The 23,329-nt window shown below is 40.1% G+C and overlaps 1 protein-coding gene across 1 annotated transcript in view; it reads left to right on the top strand.

Annotated features, from left to right (window-relative positions):
- arb2a (ARB2 cotranscriptional regulator A) overlaps positions 1–23,329 on the top strand; it is a 112,496-nt gene that overhangs the window by 69,433 nt on the left and 19,734 nt on the right. The window contains exons 9-10 of the mRNA XM_072432504.1: positions 7,634–7,750; positions 13,023–13,107. Coding sequence (XP_072288605.1) covers positions 7,634–7,750; positions 13,023–13,107 — 202 coding nt within the window. The remainder of the gene's footprint in view (positions 1–7,633; positions 7,751–13,022; positions 13,108–23,329) is intronic.

The following is a 23,329-nucleotide window of genomic DNA, read 5'->3' as shown; positions in this document are numbered from 1 at the left end:
TAATATTTGGTTGGCTCTAAAAAAATCATAATAATAATAGTATCTCCCATTCAACACTCATGCTTTCTGAAATAGTTAGTAGAGTTTAGTTTTTTTTCTATTTCATTTGTTTTTGTATTCCATCTGTTTTGATCTCATTATTGCCTGAAGCATTGGGCACGTTTTTGTTTGCCACAGAAGTTCGAAGTCTACAAAATCTTTTTGCTATTTTGCGGTTACATTCATTAGTCTTTTTTACTGCTCCTTCCATTTCCTCTTTTTCCCAGATTTTTCCGAGTTTTTCATGTGCAGAATATGAGTCAGACAAAGGTAAATTTGTCCTGGAAGTTGCCAGTGGACACACCAACAATGACAATGTTTTGTGGTTTAGTTTTGTTTCTTCTGTTACATTCACGTTAAGGTGAAAAATAGTCCACTGAGAGATTTAGATTTAGTCATTAGCAGTCTACACCTTTTCAAAACACTTAAACTAACTGGGATTCATATGTTGATTTGAGCTTCACAAAAACAAAACATTAACTAAAGCAGCCCATTTCTACAGCACAACTTCATCTCTCAGAAGGTGGTATGTATTAATATTTCTCATTTAAGTAAATCTCCTAACACCAAATTTAGAAGAATTTGGTGAAAATTCCACATAATAGCGCGTTTAAATTTTCACACCGCACCCCAATTTAGAATTTTTGGCTGGGCTGCCAACTGTGATCTCTGTTAGTACAAGAAATGAGTGTTTATCAGCCCCCAAGGCAGTGTGTAGTCCCGGCGATGGACAGCAGTACCCGATGGATATTTAACACATTAGCTTTGGCAGAGCTGAGAGTGGTGTGAAAACACACTGATTTCCTAAGTGGCAATCATATCTGCCGTGCCGTCAGAGAGGCAGCAAAGAGCAAACATCTGTGTGTGCTGGATCTGTGTGCCCACAAGATCATGTGCTCACTTTATGCTCATCACTCACGGCTGTGCGCTGATGCAAGTGTTTATGTCAAAGGCTAACTTTCAAATGAATTGACTATTTTCTGATCATTTATTTTAATAGATGTATAACTAATTAACTGAATGTTAATATTTGGCTGCAAAGGCCCGTCCCTGCTGCCGCAGACACAGATTTGAGTGGGCCTGCTGGTCGTCCAGCCCGTCCCATGGCCTATGTGCGTCTGCGTATGTCTTCTCTGCATGTGAGTGCCTCTCAGTCTGTCTGAGGTTTGTGTGTGCCCCCAGCTCTCACTTCTCCATGTCAGGAGCAGGCTGAGTTACGACACAAAGGTCTCAGCCTTCTCCTCCTGCCTCCCTTGTTAGGCCCTCTTACTGCCCCCTCCCTCTGTCTGTCCCCTTCTCCCAGTGCCGATCCATCCTCATATCCAGCCTAGAGTCACCCATCCGAAACTATGTTAAAACAAGGTATGCCCCAGCGTGCACTTAAAGGCTGTGCCTTTAACCTGCTCTCAAATACTTATGGCTATTATTATAGCTAATAAATCATTAAGAAAGTTTAATTATGAGGAAATTTCATGGTGCAGATGTGGAAGTTGACACTTGGGAAGGCAAATTTAATGGGCCAGTTAGTCCCAGCACCACAAGGAAAAAAATATTGAGGTTAGGTTTCTATATTACAGCATTGCCGGAGGGTTGGGAGACAAGAAGATAGACAAGTAACACTTTGAGAGTAAAAGAAAAGCAGAGAAAACAGAAGGGCTCAAAATAACAACGCCTAGACAGTCTCTGACAGGCAAGAGTAACTTTTTCATTTTAGCAGACTGCAGCTAGTTAATGTGGTCAGTTGATTTGGGAAAATTATGACATTGCCCATTGTACCATGCATTGTTTTTTTTTACCTAAGAAGTCATCTAATTAACTCTAGAGCTTAATTAGTTGCGATGCTACAAATTTACTTAGGAATTAGAAATGATCATTCTGAATATAACTGTAATTGCTGTAACTAAACAAAACAGACCTCTTCTCAACCTATGGAACGTTCCAGGAATTCCTGAGGTGTTGTTTAAAAAATACGTGCACATTTTAACATACACTTTATTTAATGTCCTGCTATTGCTATGATGATTTACTTTTGAAGGAAATGACCATGAAACAATGTGTATAATAGTTTTTATTGCGGTTTGGTACAGCTGTTGAAATGTCCACAGAAAGTCCCCCTGTCTCCTCCGCCCTCCCCTCCTTGTTTTTGGGCACTAGCAGCTTCAGCTCGTGCAGCCTTCTGGTTTCCTGGCACGCCACACTCCATCCTCTGCCTTTTGTTTCACCAGCGGACTCCCATTCTCCACTTGTGCTGTGTCAGTAAATATTTATTGGCCTTCCTTTTCCTCTGTGCTTGCCCTGATAATTGTGTGTTTGCATGTTCTCCGACAGGTATACGCACACATACCCCCACTGCCTCTACCCCCTGTCCGGTCCTGTCAATCATATCATTTAACAATGCGCCTTTGAAATTTCACCCGCCTCGTCCACCCGCCATCCTCCTTTTTCTCCTGTCGTGCATGTGCGTTCAAGGAAAGAGGAAAGAGAGGAGGAAGTCATTGTCGTTTTCACCCGATGCTTTGCACCCTTGCACCGACATGTGACCAAACAAACAGGAGAAGGGAATATTCCACAAAGCAGTGGTTGTCAAAGGGTGGTAAGGACGCCACTGAGCACCGCTGACTCTTCCTCTTAGTAGTCGTGTCTGCTGTTCAAGTTTCTACTTTAATGTATTAATTTATTATGTTTAGAGATATTTTTATTCATCGTCACATCAGAATGGAATCTCAACAGCTTCATTCTAATAACCACCTCCAGAAGATGTTGACCACAATTAATATCTGGATGTGTTTTTGCATTCTCTTAACAACAATATTCAAATGAGATGTTCACAAAGCATCAGGAATGTGCTAAAATGTTGCCTGTAAAGTTCTTGTTTGAGGTTCAAGTCGTGCACAAAACTTGAATGTTGCAATATTGACAAACACAATAATCGATACCTCAACCATAACAAAGTCTTCCATTTGACAGAAACGTTTGACAGAAAAGTCTGATTTAGCCTTGGTTTAGGCTATTAATGGTTCATAAATTAAGGCATGGACATTTTAGTTTTGATACACAGTAAATGACTGTATTGGGTCAAATACTGCAGTGTTGTAATGTTATGGCAGCACTTTTAACAATTTTCAATATCTCTCCCACCCATAGTAAAGACCTGTGACCTCATCAGCACTACACTTCTCTTGACACTGACTGCCACACATAGATAGCTGCCAGTCCCTCCCCAAGGCATTGTGCCCCGCTGCCCGAGAGAGCTTCCTTCCTGCGGTTAAGACAGAGGAAGCCTGGGTCCAACATGCGACCTGGGACTGCCACTTCAAAGCCACAGGAAGCACTCGCATTGTCTCTTCCTGTGGAGGGTGTCGGAGCGTGGTGGAGCCAGCTGCCTGATGTTTATACAGACCAGCATTGGCAGGAATGAGTGTGTCTGCACGTGTTTGTGTATCGGACATAATGAGTGGAATGGCCCCAAACACACTATTTGTCAATATACTATGACCTGTGATTGGTTTCTTTGATGTGGATATCGACAGTGTTGGCCTGCATAGGGATTCTCACGTTTTTTCTGCCGCTTACCAGGACTGAATCAGGACTTGACTAGTTCCAAACACAGACTGATCTAAAACGAAAACATCAGTTCAAGTTTTTGATCACCATCTGGGAAGGCCTTTGATTAGGGCTGTATTTCTGTAGTTGTTTAGTCGATTAATCGGTTGATGGTGTCTTAGTCGACCAAAATTTGTATTCGTCGACTAATTACACAAACATAAACAACGCAGACACCAGACAGTGCGCACGACTGCACTCTGCACAAACAGCACGTTTTAACTTAAGTCCCCCATGTCCAAACAGTGTTGCTGTAAACAGAGGAGCTGCACAAACAACAGACGGTCTTTAGTGCGGAGCCTTGTGTCAAAGGTCTTCATGTTGTGCTTCATAATAAATCCACATCCAGTGACAGTCTGCGGTGTCTGCGTGACGTTGAAGACACGGCTAATATGATCCAGATTTTGCCATAGTTCTCGTGTTTGGTCCAGGTAAAGGTGTAATCTCACACTAAATGTGGTGTAGTTAAAATTCAGTGTGGAGCACGTCTGCCTCAAGATTTGGCCGAGGGTCTGCGTAAAGTTGCAGGATAAGCAAGAATATTATCCAGACTTCACCCTAGTTGTCCTCTTTTGTCAGGAAAACACTTTGTTAAAACGTAAATCTGAATTATATTGATACACATGCTGCATGTGTAGAAGTGAAAAGGAGTAAAACTTTAACGAATCGTAGTGTGGCTCTCGATCACTTGTTCGCACAGTGGTTTTGAGTTACAACTGGACAGTCCTCATAAAGTATGTTTTAAAATATGATTAAATGCTGGGAAAACAGTGTTCGCACAATTTTGGCCATTAATTTACACTCTTAAAAAACTGCAGGTATGAAAAAAAATTAAAATAAATCAGGCACCTGTATGGAAAAGCAGGTTCTAATTTTTGTTTTAATCAAACTGTATTCAGCCCTAGTTGTTGTATTGTGAGTGCAGTTTGGGTCAGACACATGGATACAATTTTGCCTCGCCCCCTTTTTAGTTGACGAGCTTGTCTTTAGTCGACCAAGAATTTATGTTGTCAATTACAGCCCTACATTAGATACCATTTTCCAAACAGGGACATGTCCTTCCGTCCAGTTTACTCTTTGTTACTCTTTGTAAGAGTTTTTGGCTTAACCATCCCGGAAAGTCAACGCGGCTCACAAGTCAAGAAGTCCTTTGGGACGTCACCGTATCAAAATGTACTGTTCTTGATTATTATATACAACAATTAAATGTAGTAATTCACTTAACAAAACAAAAGTGAAATAACTTTCATTCTAATACATTACTGTTCCAATAGTATGTGACCAGCTTTATGGAATCAGACTTTCTGAATGCTGAAGCAAAGTTATGTATAAGTGATATAAACAGCCACATAAAAAGCACTATACATTTAGGTGTTCTTTTTTTGACTACAAACTAAATTTAGTTTCTAAAATAGTCACAATTATTAGTTTTTAGTTCTTACGATTACTTTGTGACCTGAATAATCACAATGATCTATTAACCAAATAATCCTGACACCCCTTGAAGTTAGTGCCACTGCTAACTTTTTGTATGTTTGCCTGGGTCCGTTCCTGTTCCAATGTGGGCCTGTCGGGATACATGGGCTGGTGTCCCCTTACGCCCTTGTATCCATGTTTGTTTATTTGTGCTGTGTTGCCCTGGCTTTTCCTCCGCTGCTCCTCTCTTGCTCCCTGGCAGCGTCGGGACAGTTAATCAATCAAATATTTAAGCAGTGCTTCAGTGCTCAGTGGGTAGTCCTAGATTATCTGTGGCTGTTGGCAGTGTGCTCCGCAGCCACATCATAAGCCTGGTTTCTGACTGGCATCGTCACAGGGGGCCCTCTCTCACTCTTCCTCTTGGCCTCTGCACAGTATTTTCCCACTTCCCACACCAACACCATGCATATTTTTTTTTTGATACACAGTCATTTTTCCTGTATCGGTTGTCCTAACTGTTGTTTGGCCTACACTCTCTCCGTGTGTAATTGTGGCTTTTCACGCTGAATATCTGACAGTGAGTAAGGCCCCTTAAAGAGCTCTCATTTCTCTTTCCTGCGCCTGTTTTTTCCCTATTTTATCTGTATTCTTTCTAGGGACGGTGCTGCCCATCTTCCCCATGGGGAACTCCATTGTGGATTACCATTCAGTTTTTCCCCAATTATCTAGTGGCATTCGCTGCCTTTGACACATAATTATCAAAGCCCTAAATAATTGTCTTTATTATTGCCGGTGTTTAGATGTTGCATCAGCAGAGCAGTCACGAGCTAAAGGAGCGTCACAGGGAGAGGAGAGAAATGAAGTATTTATCTCGACCAGAGATTAGCTTAGCATGCTGTTAAATTATGTCTAGTCGCTATTTCAGGTCCTCGTCCAGATAAATAAACATTATAAATAAGGCCTCCTTTGTCCATTCATGGAGACACACACCCCACACCTATGTGCAAACACACTCCCATCACATATCCAGCAGTGAAGCAGTGGTGAAAATAAGATTATGCTCCACAAAAGGTACAATTAGCTGTCTTTGTGGCAAGAAGCAGCTTCAAAGGCTAAACACTGGTCCATACCTACGGCCATGTTAAAGGTCATCTACAACGTATAGTGCAGATCAAGTTGTATTAGTGGTTATTATTGAGTACGGTAAGTGAATAAGCGTTTTTTATATATATATATATATATATATATATATATATATATATATATATATATATATATATATATATATATATATATATATATGTCTGAAGTTAAAATGAATGAGCAGATATGAACCTAAGGCTGGCAGCATAAAAATATAGTTTTGTATTAATTACTATGGTATAATTACATATTATTTTAGTACCTGACTTGTGTTTATGGATCTTGACAAAAACATATTTCATCAACTGGTTCTTGCTTCTGCTTCTCTCTTTGGTTTGTTCCAAAAGCACGACATTGACTGACACCCCCTGTTTAAAAAGGTTGACTTTGCTACTCCCACGGGCCCAGTTCTGCCAGAGGAAGGCTGCTTTAACCAACCGTGGATGTACAGGATGTAGAGAGTGTGTTTTTGTTTTGTTACAGTGTATTCACCACACGTATGTGTTCATGCAATCTTACTGTAAAAGTCACTGTCTGCAACTTGCTTAAGAGGCACCAGTGGAACCTTTAAAACTTGTCTGAGATACTAGAGTCTATTCATCTCTACATAAACACACTGTTTGCTATTTTCTGCCTGCGAGAGAGTCATTGAGCTAGCCATTTAATGATGTTTTTCAATATATTTTCAAGCACTATTTTAACTGAATGAGATGTAAATGTTAACCATTTTAGATACTTTTCTCTGGTACAACTTGCAATCATCCATTTATGGAATCTTTGACACATGGACCTTTTCTACATCATTTCCAGTTGTCAACCTCCTATTTTATCAATTTATCAATTAATAGCTCTGCTACACATACCAAAATCTATGACTATCCACACTCTTTCCCCAAGTGAATGTTCAGCCATTGTTGTAAATCCTGTTCCCTTTTCTTCCCAGTTTTATCTTAAAGCTTAAAAGGAGTTGAAATGCTTGCTCCCAAGGCCTGGCTACCGTACTCTTGGGGTGAGACCAGCAGTGTGGGAAGTCTATTGTAGTGTGGTAACAAGTCCTTTGTGTGACATTTTCCTTGGCATTGACATTCAGAAGGGACTAAGAAGATTCACATTCGCATGTATCTGACATGTGAAGGGAAAGGGTATTAAGCATGGGGACCAAGGTATTTGAACGTGCACAGGAAAGGACATTTGCACACAACGTGACAAGGACACTCTTTGGTGGTACAGCTCTTTCATATTCCACTATAACATAAAGGTATACAGCAGACTGAATCAGAATGTGTAGGAGCTCCTAGGTCAGGGTTACAATGAGCTGCAATTATAATATCAACAGATTAACGCAGGTTTTGATGACTAACTTATATAATTTTCCTGACGTTTCAAGTTCAATAAAAAACACTGGTTAACATACTGTACTGTCTTGTTTCAGATGAACCAGAGAGAATTCGAGGTGAAGAACAGAGTGTGTGCTGTGGCCCTGACTGACTCGGCTCATAACATCTGGTTACAGGAGACCACTAAAACCACCCAGGACTGGATGCAGCAGGTAAGCCAGTTTCAACAAAAGCCAAGCCATTCTTTTAATTGGGAAAAGTAAAACAGATCACATGTTCAAGAGTCAGATCACTTCACTGTTTGTCCCTTCTTTAACTGAAATGTGTAGAACAGGATATATTATAAAGATCTTAGTATTGCAGTATTATTTCTACATACTGTGTGAACAGTAACAGGCTGCAATCATCTCCAAACCCTAATGGTTTAATGTCTGGCACCAAATTGCGTATTGATTTGCCAAATGTTTGATAGATAGATATGTATATCAAAAGCCCTTCCAGACACATACAGCTCCATATCCTGGTTTGTGCACTGGTAAGAAAATACACTGTGAACCCTGTGTTGTTTGTTGACCCTAATCAAATCTAGGTAATGGATAATGAGGGAGTGAATGATTTCGTTAATACAGTAATCTTCCATCGCTTTTTTCCCTCTAGTTTGATATAGACTTTAGAAAACTCTCTGTCATAAAAAAAATATGATTTTTTTTTTTGTTCAGACTTACCTCTTTTTTTTCCCCGGGTGCATGTCAGTGAATAACCTTAGACAGTTAAAGCAGCGCGGTGTGTGCATATATCTTAAAAGTGGCGGCGTGTGTTGATGTGCTCACGTTTAAGCGTGTAAGATCGAATGCACGCGCACATGTGCATTTGTGTTAGCTTCATTTTAGGACTTGCCCTTTCTGGTGTGACCTCTGCGCCATACGCTGCACCTGGGCTCACTCAGTATGCACATACAGATGAGGACCAGCCCAGACCAGAGCAGCTTCAGAGCCAGGGATGCAAATGTCACACACACACATGCACACACTCTTTATTTGTATTACATCCTACTTTCTACCCCTAGCCTTTTGCATGTAATAATTCTGTCATCTCCCATTTTGCCTCTGTATTTCGTTTTTGCTCTCAGGTGTCTTGCTTGTCTGTGGATATACATGTGCATGTTGTTTGACTGTGGATTCAAGGTTGCACATGTCTCGTTTGTGTGGGATGTTTTGAAATCAGGTCTTGCATATGATTATGAAAAAATATATGATATCCATTATGAAAGCCAGCACTATAACTCTATTATAAATCAGTCACTAAAAATGTAGTTCTTCAATTTTCTTAACTAGAATGAATATGTCACGGTGTAGATGGTTATTGTGTTGTTGTAACCTTGCCTCATGATGAGAGAGATATAAAATTAGAATATCGAGTAGCCAAAAAATGAGACAAACATTGGTTTAAAGTGATATTTCTGCCCTTTTGTCTTCAAGTTAAAATGCTTTCCATTTTGTGCATTCTTGAATTTGTTAAAATATTGTCATTATCTAGATTCTAGATGAAGCAAAAAATATAGAGGTATACATTTGTGTCAATACCACTCACCCCTGGATTATGATCCTGCTTTTGGATAACATTGTACATGTCAACCAAAGAGCTCGGGATCAAATGTCAAAAATCAAATGTTATTGGCAAAATCCGCCTTTCACCTGAAAAAACTAGATGCATAAGCCAAAACAACTGGTAAATACATGTATCGCACTTTAGTGTCAGATTACAGTCAAGGACTTGACTGAAATAACCATGGACATTTATAAAATGGAAACACACTATAATAATAATATTTGGATAAATTTGCTGGACTTTGGGTCAAATGGGACAGGTGTTATTGGTTTAAGATCGGTCTAACTGAAAATTATATGCAGAAAATAGTCTTTGGTGAACTGTTTGTTGCAGTATCGTGTATTTGATGTCCTTCCCAACTGTATAACACTGTAAAGTTGTATGAATGGATAGCTAACCATGCAGCTGAATGAAGCCCTACGCGGAATAGTATAGTTACTCATTTGACTGCGTGTATGAGAAGCCGGGGTGCTTTGGCATTCCATTGCACCATTCTGTACAGATAATTCTCTTACTTCGAAGTTCAGGAGGTCATATGATGGTGGGACAGACCGAGGAGGAGGGGATAGTAAAAGGCATTGAATAGGGTTCAGAGATCACTGCCTGCTGGGCCTTGTTATATAGGCCAAATAGGTCAGGACAAGGGCGACCTGCTTCACGCCCTTGTGAAATTATATCTCTGGATGGAGAGAGGATAGAGAGGGCATGGGCAAAGGTAAACAAGAACGATGCCACCATGACTGCGAATGGGAAGGAACTAGACAAAATATGAAGAATGTGGAACTATCAATGTTTAAAATTCCCACCCGCTGCCAAGGTAGCATAAAGGGGGAAGGAGTGGAAGACAAAAAGACAGGTAGCTTATGAATAGCTGGAATACAGATGGGAGGAGAGGAGATGAAGAGATGTTTCTGGAGGATAGATGAGTAGCATGGAGAAGGAGAAGTGAGTGAAAGCGAGAAATGCCAATGATGGTGTACAGCTGGCAGCCTGTCACAGTCTCCAAGGTGTCTCCTGTCACTGTGCTGGCCTGCTGTCACACTCTAGTGGCCTGCCTAGAGCTCACACACACACACATACTGAGTACACTACAGTCATGAATAAACCATCCTAATCCATAGAGTTTATACAGTGACTGGAGGGAGCAGGGAGGGAGACGGGCACACACAGGGATGAGCAAGGCTGGATACTTGGGACGAGTTTCTGAGAAGTTAAGTTGTGGGCTGTCATGTGTGTTATGGTTACACTCACTTTGAATCACTGGACTCAGTTTGGTGGGTTTGTCGGGAAGAAAGTTGAATAGATTTTACATTTGAATGAACCTTGAGTTGTATTTTTGAGTTTTGGAGATTTTCACTTTAAGATTACTGTGGCACTGAGGGGAAAAGTTAGACTTTCTGTGGGCGTCATCATCAAACATCGAGTTTTTGTTAATAAAAAAATATCTTGAGTATAAACCACACGTTTTCTTCGTCAATCTTTTAGAGCAGGACAGTATGTCTCTTATAAAAGTGACATATTATGTAAACTTTTATGAGTTTTCCTTCATCGTGAGTTTACACAAAGTTATATTTTGATTGATTCATGCATGTGAGTGCAATCATGGCTTCAGTGCTCCGAAAATATTCACCTAACTCCTATCTCTGCCCACTGCGCTGTACTTATTATTATTTAAAAAATCAAATCTCTTACTTGCTACTGTCAATTACCCCTTTAAAGAGAGGGTGCCAATGTAAAATAATGATTTACGTATTTTGTTACATATGAGTTTAACACTTAATAACTGAAAAAAGCTTAATATGTCTTCAATTACTGTCTTTCCAACAGTAGGTATGAGAAGTTCTTGGCGCCTGACATCCTACTTTCAGAGGTACATTTGGCCACCATTACAGTGTCAGCGTGTGCATTTAGGTAACATAAGTGCAGCCATAACCTTAAAAGCATTCCCTGTAAAATACTGGAATAGTGGCTCTGCTATTATCGTCATTACCTTTATTACCTATCTCTGCTATATTAAAGTATCTTCTGTGGTGCAGGTGCAGTGAGGTAGCTCTGTCTACATGCACAACACGAAGAGTCAAATGTCAAAGAATTTTTTCTCTTTCTCCCCTTACTTCAGTGGTGGACAGACACAGGCTTGAAGTGACGATGCGGTTCGTCAGAGGCAGCACGATGCGATGTGCATCCTTTTGTCTTGTTGCCTGCTCTAATCCCACCCAGCAGGCCCGCCCTTGTACCACTGCTGTTCTGCCTGTGGTCTCCCACAGCTCCAGGGCGGTGTGTGCTGTGTGTTTGTGTGTTTGCATATGTGTTGTTGCCTTGACAAAACTATTCAAGACACCACTGCCATCCCGCCATTTGTGGTCTTGAGGGAAGGTGAAGGGGGAGGGCCTTTTGAAAGACTCCTTCACATCTCTCCTCACCCGCCCTGAGCCTGCTGCCTCTTAGTCAGACTGACATCCTCTAGACACGCTGAATGAATTAAAGGAGAAACAATGAGAAACTTGATACAGCAGTCAATGAGCCCTACTGCTCTGTGCTGATACAACACTGTGCCCTAGAGAGCTGTCTCAAAGAATAACATCGACCACAGTAAAGGAAAACCATTTTCACAATTGACATCTTTCTCTGTTTCCAACCCTCTTTTCATTCAACAATTCTCTTTCCACCATAGCTCTGTATAATATTCATGAAAAAATGTGTTCTTCGTGAATCCTTCTTTCTGCTTTCTGTTTCCAAGTCCAAGGAAAAATTGAGGCCTACATTGACAAAGGGTAATTGCTGTTACACCTTTTTTAAATGACTGCATAATATCAGTGGAGGACATTTTACTGTGGCAACCATGAGAAGAAAATAAACCACCTTGTGTAGACATTTTGTGTCGACACTTTATTTTGGACATATCATCTCATTATCGTGTTCTGTGTAGGAGTTGGGGTTACTGAGGGCAAAATGTACAAAGACATTATGTGGTGTTTTCATATCTGGAGGGCTCACATCTTTGTGGAGGACCCCCTGCAATGCAATCATTGAGCCAAACACACATGCACCCATAAGCATGCGGAGCACTGTAATGGCTGTCAAGGGGCCAGGCAAAAAGTAAACAAGGGCAGATAAGCAGTGATTCAGAAGGACGCCAGCTGCACATTCTAATCTCTATACATTTTCTCTTTCTTCTATTGAACTTTTATCTTATCTGGGGAACGTCTTCTCCAAGCATGCCTCCTCAGCCCATCTCTTCACTCCTCTCTCTCTTCTTTCTTGTTTTTGTTCTTGCCTTACCAGGCTTCAGAATACCAATGGCCAGTGCACGGTCAAGGGAGAAAAATATTATATGATATGTTGTCATAAGCCATTTGAAGCATAACGAAACAAACAAACAAAAAATACATGTTTGTTCCTTCATTCATGTTAAGCTGTTCCTTATTGATACATAATAACAAGTCTAAGACGCTGAAACATTGAAACGACAGAGAATGAAGACATGATAAAATGGATGAAGAGGTATTGCCTTTTTTCTGACAGTGGAGTTGTCAACCACAGAGGCTTGAGAGAACAAGGGGTGTTTGCAGGAGGTTATGGGTCAGTAAGCTGGGCAGACACCCTCCCCAAGGGTGCCCACTCATGCACTGTGGTAGAAGGCCTTAGCTCTTCACCGCAAACAAACGCCAAGCTGTCCAAGCTACATGTCTCAGGGCTCTTAATTGCTCGTTTCTGTCGACCTCCCAGGATTCCAGGCAGTTTTTCTGCCTTCTAAACTGTCTGCACTGTCTTCCAAATCAAATTCAGTTTTCAATTTTTTATTATTAAAACAAATACCTGTATTTTATGTTTTTATATTATTAGAACATATCTTATTTTTTTTTTTTTTCACAGAACTGCTGTAACTGGGTGTCAAGTCCAGAACCGTTGGACACACCGTTGGATTCCATGTTGCCAGACTGCCCCAGAGTCTCTGCAGGTAACTTTATTTTTCTTCATAATGTGCCTTTATCTGTCAACAAACGTATAATGTTACACAATTTACACAATTACATGTGTGTATAAGTAATAATAACCAATACAATGATACAAACTAACATTGTGTACAAATGTGAATAAATGACTGGTACTACAGACTAATAGTATTACATATGTCGACCAGAATTCTGAAACATGAATGAAATTTGGCTCAATGAGTTAACTCGGGAATTATTGTCTATAGATACAATATATTAATCCAAGGAAATCTCAAATATACTGCAAATATGCTCTTAAACATGCATAGATTTTGTTTTGTTCTGTCTCACGTTCATTAATCCACTCTTGTGGTTTTTGGCGCACTGTTCCTGTGTCCTCTCTGTCGTGCACTGGTCTTTGTCATGTCAATGCATCATGAGAATGTGTCCTTAATGTAGGATTAGGGATAAAAACCGTAATCCTCAACATGACCGTTGATAAAATCCTAGGATTGCAGTGTTGTTGTTTTTTTTAAGAGAGACACACATTATAGTCACAAGCTGCTCATACACAGACAAGTGTATATATTCCCACTGACATTTTTATGTCAGCGCAAACTTTGATCGAACAAAACTTTACTCGATCAGCAGTGTTTCTGTGTAACCTCTCAGCAATCTCCTGGTGAATGTATAAGTCATCTGACACATGCTCTGCATTAGACTGAATATTGCTATCCTCTCTTGGTCACTAAAACAGCGTTTTCCACACAGAACTGTGTGGGTGGGTAGCCTCAAGATCTTACAGTGAATCAGCTTCTTGAAATGTCACCTAGCCTTTATTTCTAAACCAATGTAGTATTTCATGTTCAAATGTCATTTTTCTTGAAGTTTGATATATCTGGAGTTGGTCTAAAAGACAGTAACCTTTGAGCTAAGCTATTGGGGCTCACTTCTGAAACTGCGGGTATTCCTAACATTGTTCGACACTGACCTGCTTGACACAGTGTCCATCTGTATGTTTGAACTATTGACTTGTGCTCTATTGACTTTTACTATTTGAACTGAGCTGAAAAGATGTGAGTTTGTGGCATGTTAACAGAGCTGCCAACTCAGCTTGTCTCTAGTCTTTTGGTGGCAGATTCAGATGTCAAAGGTGGACGCGGTCATCTTTGTGTCCTTGGCAGCCTAGCAGGTTCACAGGCAGCACCATTGTGGTGTGAGGCACAGCAGAGCGACAGAGAGCAGAGAGGTGAGGAGGTGGAGGAAAGGTTGAGGGGAAGGCTGTCAGGACATCATGGCCAGAAGCTTCAATCACCTCACACACAGCTCCCAACGGCCTTCTCTTCTTCCTCTGCCATGGCTGATGTTGTCCCGGTAGCTATTGCTATGGTAGTATTGTGTGCTCATGGTGAGCATTTTTCTCTGCTTTATAAAGGAAGGCAGGCCTCATAATCCTATTGCCACTTTGACATATGCCGATACATCCCATTTAGATCCACCATACATACATTCCAACCTGGCAACAGTGTTGGAGAACACACACATAAGTGGGGTGTGAATTGGATGTAAAATATAATTTTCTTTTGACTGGCCCAGGTCTTTCTTTTTTCTTATCTGCTTTTTGTCTGAATTTGTTTTTCTGCGAAGGTCAACTCTGTGGCATTTTACACAAAGTGACTTTTAAAGAGAACATCATGCACCGGCTAAATACGCAGATAGTGTGTAACCCATATTTCATCAAATAAACTTTTGTGTGCATGTGTCTAAGTATCTCTCACATGGGCATGAGTTAAAGGGTGAAATGATGGTCGAGTGTGTTTCTAGGGTCCTTCCAAGGAGCATTTGCATTATATATTAACTATTTGATTAACAAGATGGAGTGTTGGAAACGTTAGCATTGTCTCCAGCATTCTTGCAAACTTACATTGCTTATCCTAATTCCATGTTGATGAAGCACCTCAACATTTGTGTCTCTTCTACTTGGTTGTGAGAAATAAAAATGACTGAAAAAATAAAATTAGAAACAAGTGCATGGACTGTATGGGCACACGTATGCATGCAGACTTGGTCTTAGGTGATTACTCATTGTCCAAGCTGATTATTAATTACAATGGGGGAGCCTTCAGAAGGTAAACACTGATTAATGACTAACAAAAGTAAGTTAATGTCTTACCTGTAGTTTAATTACCCACCCTGCTCTGGTACAAGCAACCCAACACAAGGTTGTAATTATCTCTAATGGATTGTTGAAAAAGACTTCTCAATACAAACACTACTACTGCGTTGCTCAAGATTTTGATTTGCCTTTTACTGCAGGCCTCATACAATTACACTGGAGACTATTGTTCATTGTTCTTCTTCCTTTTATTAAAATAGCACAGATTTGGCTAAAACTGATGCAATCTTTAAATAGCATAGAGAAATAATGTGTGCGCAAGGACTTGAGAGGTCACGCCTCCTTTCTTCCTTACCCAACGCTCATCCTTCCCTGGATGAAGGTTATTAATACATCGAGAAAGCACATTAACCCTGTGGTGATTTTCTACTATAGTGTACATCAAAAATGTTCAAACTATTTACCCATAACATATTTGTCTTGACTGGCGTTTGTAATGAATAAAAGACTATTGCTAATTGTTGACAAAACTAGGTCATGTTTTATATTATGACCAACCAGACTAAATGAAAGACACCAAGGCAACAACTTCTGAGCTTGAATAAATACCTGCATAAATATCTAAGAAATATAATGAATAAATGTAACACAAACTAAACTAACTAAACAAATCAGAAGTCTGGGTGAGTTGCGATACCAGTTTCCCAGTTTGAAAACCTCTAGATTGGAGCGTAACCTTAACCTCAATGATCTACGTGCTTGACTGTGAGACGTCTCTATCCGTCTGCACCATTCACCACAGACCAGCCCTCTCATTCAAGTTCACTCTGAGAGGAAACTGCACTCAAACTAACCTCACCCCATTCAAACCACTATTTATTCAGCTTGGACTGGTGGATGTCCACCAGCATGTTGTAAAGAGACATGAAACCAAGTTTGTGTGTATGCATCAGTGTTTTTATGTGTTCTAGTGTTTTGATAGACTAAATAAACACTGTCACGGGAAATGGACCGGAAAACTGTGGTAAACCAGACACAACACATCTAACCGGCTTTGCTGCCATAGTCCCATTTGTAGCAGAGAAATCTGATACAACTGAAAGTAATTGAGTTGATTTTTGTTATGTTTCATCGGAATAGTTCATATTAATTTGACTTAACGAACCAATAACCTTGATAATTGATAATTAAAGCGTACCAACCTTACTTTCATTCACAGCTGCAATTGCTACTATAACATCTATAATCTACTCGCTGTGGCTCTGCAGTTCCTTTGAGACGCACAGCCTTCCGTCAACAAGTGCTGTCAGTCAAAGGCACAGACATTTAGAACAGCATCCTAGCTACTCTCAGAGACAATCTGACATCAAACACATTCAAGACAAACCTGAAATTAATTATTACTCATGAATATGCACTGTCCCTTTGAATGAGCAAATCTAACTCTAAAATAGAAAAAGAAGTGGTCAGATTTGATCACTGGTGATTCGTTTCGTAACACTCTGCGTTGGTGAGACTGATTCTCTCTTCTTTCAATCTTCTTTCATAGAGATCCAGAGTACGGCCTCTGGATCCTGTGATGACCCATTCCTTTCTCTGTTTCTGACTGAAAGACCACTTTGATGCTATTCCTTGCCGCATTTCTAGGCGACCATCCTTGTTTATTGATCCAATGTAGCTCTTTGCTTGTATCTTCTCACAGATTAGAAAGATAAGTCAACAAAGTCAATAGACATGTGTCTGCTCTAGCTGAAGACAAAGCTTTCACTGTTAGTAACTGACAAAATGAGCATGATCAACATCAGCCACACCATTTACAACAGTCAAACTTGTTCATTATCCATACTTTGATGTGACAGAGAGTCAAGGGCATTTTTAGAAAGCCTGACGTGGTGGAATGGGAATGGTTCAATTACAGAAGAGAAAAATATCACAGTGTGTTTGGTCAGCCCATAAAAGACAATGTTTAATCCTAACATGATTTTGTGTGTACACATCTGTGACATGTGCATCTGTGAAAGGAGTTGACAAGGTGTGACGTGCTTTATAATCACATCTCCCATACAGTCACCATGAATTATCTGTGAGCCCATTGTGATTATGTTAACTAGCGGTCTGCCCGGCATAAGCCCTGTCTGTGATCTGCAGTTCACCCCTGAACTAGGTAAACTCTGCACAGGCGCTTTTTCCAGTCATATTCCGTATTTCCACTTTCTAAAGAAAAAGAAAAGAAACATCTTTACTGTAGGCTGGTAAAAGGAAAGGCTGAGAGAAAAAGCGTCTGCATGCATAAATGAAAGTTCAACAAGGTTCAATGAAACACTTATACAATTTGCTGCAATATAGTAGGCTTTTATAATCTTATTATCATCTTAGTACCAGATTTGCCCATGAGGGCTGTTCAGTATTCACTCTTATTAGCTCCACAGATTTGTCCATTTGTCCTTCCACTACCCGCTACGCAACCAATCACAAGAACCCAATCTGTAATAAATACCCCCCCGCCTTCCTGTTTGACTTCTTTTATTCTTTCTATGCAACCATGCTTCGCCAGTGGCAAAACACAGCATTTCACTCCACACTCCTTTAATAACTCCTTATATTTTTCTCCTCCTGCAAAAGTAATTTACCTTTAATCACATTTGGAATTACAGTATATGATATTTCAGAAACATGTTTATGCCCAAAGATGCACCCTGGTGCTACTAATATGCATTATGATTGTTCTTTGTGTCTTCTATTTTATCATAAGCTCTATGTTTGTAAGACTTTTGTCAAAAAAATACATATCTACACACATATCTGGTTGGCTGGTTACTAATCTCTGTTGTGCAGGCAGACTGTTTTAATCTGCTTTGGTGCTCTGGTGTGGACTGTTGCCTTCTGTGTTGCCAGAGTCAGATGGGGGAGCTAACGTACAGGCTACAGTAGTGTGGCCCACCTCAAGCTTGCTGTAGAATTCCCAAGCCTCTTAGCTGCTGTAGGTAGTGTCCATCCCTGGTCACTCGGAGGGCATCCCCAGATTAGTGCTTCATGGACATGGATCTCATTTGCCCATATGGCCTCTTCTCATTGAGTTGATATGGGCTCTAATCCGCCCAGCCTTTACCCCTGACCTCGACATGTGGCAAACTACTTACAGAAAGAAACATACAAACTGGCTTGTAACACATTCTGACGCTGTCAACAGTGACAAGATCCAACTGAAAAACGTTAACATTTCTGATTATTGATTTCAACATTTCAACATTATCTCAATGGTTGAATTATCAGTGACAAGGATATTATTATTTCATGATGGATTTTTACATCCACGGATTAGATTTAGGTAAAGATTTAATCCATCAAGTCGCACAGGGACAGACTCTTACCATAGAAAATCCCAAACTGTTGTTTTCACAAAATTCCATAAATAGTCTTTCCCAATTTCTTTGACATAAATCTGAATATAACATACATTTGTATATTGTATAAAATTCCATGCAAGTTTCTTAGCTGTTTTGGGCATAAATATCTGCTCTGGGGAGTGATGACAATGTATATACTAATCAAAAATGTAGTAAAAATGTAGACATTTAAAACAGCCATGAGATATTATCAGACAACTGTGAACTAAGATCCCTTTTGCTGCACTCTCAGATAAATAATAAAAAAAAATAAACCTTTCCTCAGAGTAGACAAATAACTGGTCAGACCAATGTGTGTTTATGGCAATTAGAGAGATTTTTTCTCTCTCACAGTGATAGCACAGAGGAATTAAGGGAGAAATAAACACAGCTGGTTTATGGGAAGGGAAGCTGCAATTATAAAGTGCTTAGGGAGTTGTTGTGCATATTGTACCTGGGAGTAATGAGATGGACCGTACAGATCCCTCACTGATGCTATGGCTCTTAATCCTCAGTTCTGCCGTTTTACTTCACTTCACTATCTACCAACATCCTCTTACCATTGGCCTGCCAATGCTCCAGGACAGCACCCAACCACCTTTGAACTCTGGGTCAGCTGACATCTGCAAATCAAAGCTCTATTATTTACCGTCATTAAATTGTTTTTCAATATAATATATTGAAAAACAATTTATAATAATAATATATTATATTAGACAGCCAATATTGGCCTTTTCTGCTTTATAGCATATCAGCTAACAGCCGTAAAGCTACAGAATAGGTCAGTATTTTGTTTGCCAAAAAAACTGTTTAAAAGAAACATGTGCAAGGAGGATACTGGTCTCTAAAATGTTTGTAGTGAAATAGTATTTGGATGTCTAAAAATCATACCTATGGATATTTTTAGACTAGTCAGAAATATATGTTATTATTTTTGATTAGTGGACTAGTCAAATGATTAGTTCAACTTAACATTGATACTTTGAAAATACATTTTCCAAATAAAGTTTGAAATATGGTGAGTGAAGGCTTTAGGAAGGCAATATTATTAAAAAGGTATTTTTGCGTTGTGTTTTAGAGTCTGTATAGACCATATAATGATTACGAATATCAAAAAATGAGTATGATTATTTTTTATAGTCCACTAGCTCATGAATAGTTGCTTAATCGTTGCAACCCCGTCATACCATGCTGTCCTATTCCTTTGACCCTTCTGGTAATGTTATGATATTTGAAGATTCCACACCTCCAGCGTGCAAAGAGTTGGCTCCCATGAAGAAGAATGTTGTGTGCTTAGCTGTTATCATGTTGACCTAGAGACACACCGGTTATCACCTCTGTTAGCCTCTCAGGGCTAAACTACAGAGCCAACGGAAAAACAGCACTTCAGCTCCCCGACCTCTGAGCATGTTCGCTGGTCAGCTGGTATGTCCGCCTCCTATCTAATCAGCAAAGGACAGGCCGCATGTACAGCCACACACACACGTAAACACACGCAGTGCATCCATGATCACAGACTCAGGCATGTTCCCAGATTGTATTACACATGTACACACACTGATACACACCAATTTGTCCACTCAGTGTTGATAATGACTGACAAGGCTGCAATGTTTTGAGGCCACCCGGATTTCCCCGAATTGAGAAGGTTTTGGAGCAAGTAGAAAGAGTTAACACTCAGAACCAGGCCAAAGACTTGAACTTTGGACAGTGGATGGTGTTGGTTTTTGGTAGGCTCTTGGTCCAGACTTTATCCTCCTTATGAAAGTTGGTCAGAAAGTTGGTGTTTATCTTAAAGCTTGATATGCAAAGAGGAGAGGTCAGAGACAGTTCCAAATCCGTCTTTGACTTTTTTTATAATCCCCTTTTGTTTGGATTATTATGAAATCCTTTCTTCCTTTCGGCTGTATGCCTGCTGACCTTCAGAAAATACCCCTTTGGCCCCAACCTTGCCCCGTGAACAGCATGTGGTCAGATAACAAAGCCCTAAACAAAAGAAAAGATTGCCTTCCAAGAGGGAAAGGTGGGGTCCAGTACACAATGTATAAAATACTTCATAAGCACTAAGTGAGGTTGGCACCAGCCAATCGAGCTCAGTCTAGTAGAGTTGAGAGGAAGTGAATTACATTTGGCACCAGGCTGCTATCAGGCAGTAATTAGTATAGCTAACATCCCTCATAAAGGAGTCAAGTCTAGGTCAGTGTAAAAAACTTCAAGGGTCTTAGCAGGAAAGGGTTGGAGGCCAAGCCATGCCCCTCCCTGGCTGAATATAAGCTCATGCCATGCCTGTTCAGATTTGCTGAAATCTGTATTGACCTTTGACCTTGAAGTGTCATATTCAGTCACATGTCAGACTGGCTCCTGAGGGCTGCTGTGAATGTGCTTGTTTTAGATCATCAGGAATAATCAAGGCCATCACGCTCAGTATACAACAGAATGTAAGTTACACGTCTTCGTGTGCTACTGCTCTGGAACTCAAGTGGCTAAAGCTCAACTACTTGTTTCATGAGTTCAGTTCAAAATAAAACAAAATATTTCTTGTTTGTGCGTGTTGTTCTAAATCAGTTTTTCTTTTTCTTTTTTTCTGTCATCAACTTTCAATGCTCATATGTTAAGAGACCTTTAATCATCTCATTCATCTGTAATTTTTGAATGCATGTAAGTTGGTGGACACATGATAATCTTTGCTGTAACCATGATTTAGACCAAAACACTTTTATTTGATTTCCTATTAGAAATTGTTGTTTGAAAAATCATTGGCAATCAAGGGTTTTACTCAAAAGGCTTATTGCTGTTGACACTCTGAACATGTGCCTCTGACCTTGTGATAAAATGTTGATTTAAGACTGACCCGTAACCTTGGCTCAGTGTGGGCTCACAACAGCTCACACATTTACTTTACAACAGAATAAATATCCTTACTATGAACAGTTTGGTACTCGTCTTTTCAGTCCACAGATGAGACTGCCGTTACAGATCTTTATACTGTACGTCTGACCCCTGATCCTTTAAACCTGCCCTGCTCCACCCTTGATTATAGCCCACCCATGCCTCCCAGGCCTGTCCCAATCCTATCCCTTCTTGGAAATGATATTATGGCGTTTGGCTCATCCGCCTCATCTTCCTTTATACTGTAATCCTATTTGCTCTGTCATGTGTTGGTGTTCACAGATGGTCTGTGTGTATGCGTGATGAGGCTCTGTGATGTCCATCTCTCTCTCTTAGCTCTTTGAACATTTTCACATTTTCAAAGGAATTATTGACTTCCACAAATGCTTGAGGATGAACTTTAGATATTGTGACTTCATCAGTCAAACATCCTATTTTATTCTGGATTTGTTCTAGGTTGTGTCCTGTTTTTTTAGTTCTGATGTAGGCCCCAATTTTTTTCTACAAGTTGTGCATTTTGAGACATTGTTAATTGCCACTATTTAACCTTTTTGTTTAACCCCTGATTTAAACTCCTTTGGGTTTTTTGAAAGATGATTCTTGGAAAGCCTATTTATTTATTTATTTTGCATTGTTACAGAATCCATGTCCTCAGGCTTGCTCTAATAGAAATGTTGCGGTATATGTCTAAATGAGCGCAAAGTGTAGAGAAAAGGCTGGAACAGGATTGGGCCCGAGGCTGAAGGCTGAAGTTCCCACTCATTCTGAGCAGAGACTGACACAGCCCAGCAGGGAGACACTTGGCAGGGCTCCAATAGTTGGCGTCGCAGCGTCCATGTTTAGTTCCAGCTGAGTGGCCACAGTCGGCTCTGACCTCCCGACTGAGGACCACTGCTCGCCTGTTCCACCAGCCTTTTTCATTTATTCTTTTCTTCTCTGGCTCTTTGTTGTCCTGTAATGACTTTATAACAGCCCAATTGAGATATTTGGTTGGCTCGGACAGAAGCTTTGATGCTGATTACTTTCGCTATTAAGAAGGGTCCTCAAAGACAGATCAACTTAAATGATATCTAGTGGTGGTTATATGTTATAAAATGTTACACCAAAGTCAGGTAAAATAGTACAAATCTAGTTCCTTAAAGACTGGTATTATCAATGTTACTTGGACAGGAAACCTTCAGCTTCCAAACAAAAAACAGACTTTCGGGAAACGTTGTTTGTTTCAGAATATTATCTTAGTCTATTTTGTCAGATTTAATCATTTGTGCCTGTTTTGATTTTCATAGGATGTTTTTACGCGATAAAGGAATCTCATAAAAAGACTAAAGGAGAAGGAGTTGAAGGTGTTAAAGGAGGTTAGGTCACGCAGGGAGAGGGCAGAGGTGTTTGTGGAGTTTGTCAGAAGGCAGATAGCATCATCAAGATTGGGTATTGATGAGATGGAGAGCGGGCGAGAGAGCCACAGAGGCTTGAAATCAACTGTTGGAGGCACACAAGCAGTCATTACAGTGACATCGCCTGGCCTGGCTCAACCTGGAGCCGCTCAATAAGCTATTATAACCATGCAAATTGTGCTCAAATCAAGAGAGCTGACATATTGGTGTTATATTTCTGTGCAGCCACCATGTTATGCATCATGATTGGGAGCGGGGCACAAAATAAATTGTGTTCTTTTGTTTTGTAGTATGTGGGTAATACCTTTTCTTTCAAACAGTTTCCAGTATTATTATTATTTTTTTGCGCATAATCGGTCATAGTGGAGTTTTTCTTTTTCTTTTTCTCAATCCAATATGAATCTTATTATTACAATCACAAATCTAGCCCTAGTTTTGTGAATTGTTTTAGATTCATAGA

The sequence above is a fragment of the Eucyclogobius newberryi genome, unplaced genomic scaffold, assembly GCF_026437365.1.
Source record: "Eucyclogobius newberryi isolate DKJ021-1_F unplaced genomic scaffold, fEucNew1.0.hap1 SCAF_6, whole genome shotgun sequence".
Lineage (NCBI taxonomy): Eukaryota > Metazoa > Chordata > Actinopteri > Gobiiformes > Gobiidae > Eucyclogobius > Eucyclogobius newberryi.
This window is presented reverse-complemented; position numbering and strand designations above follow the sequence as displayed.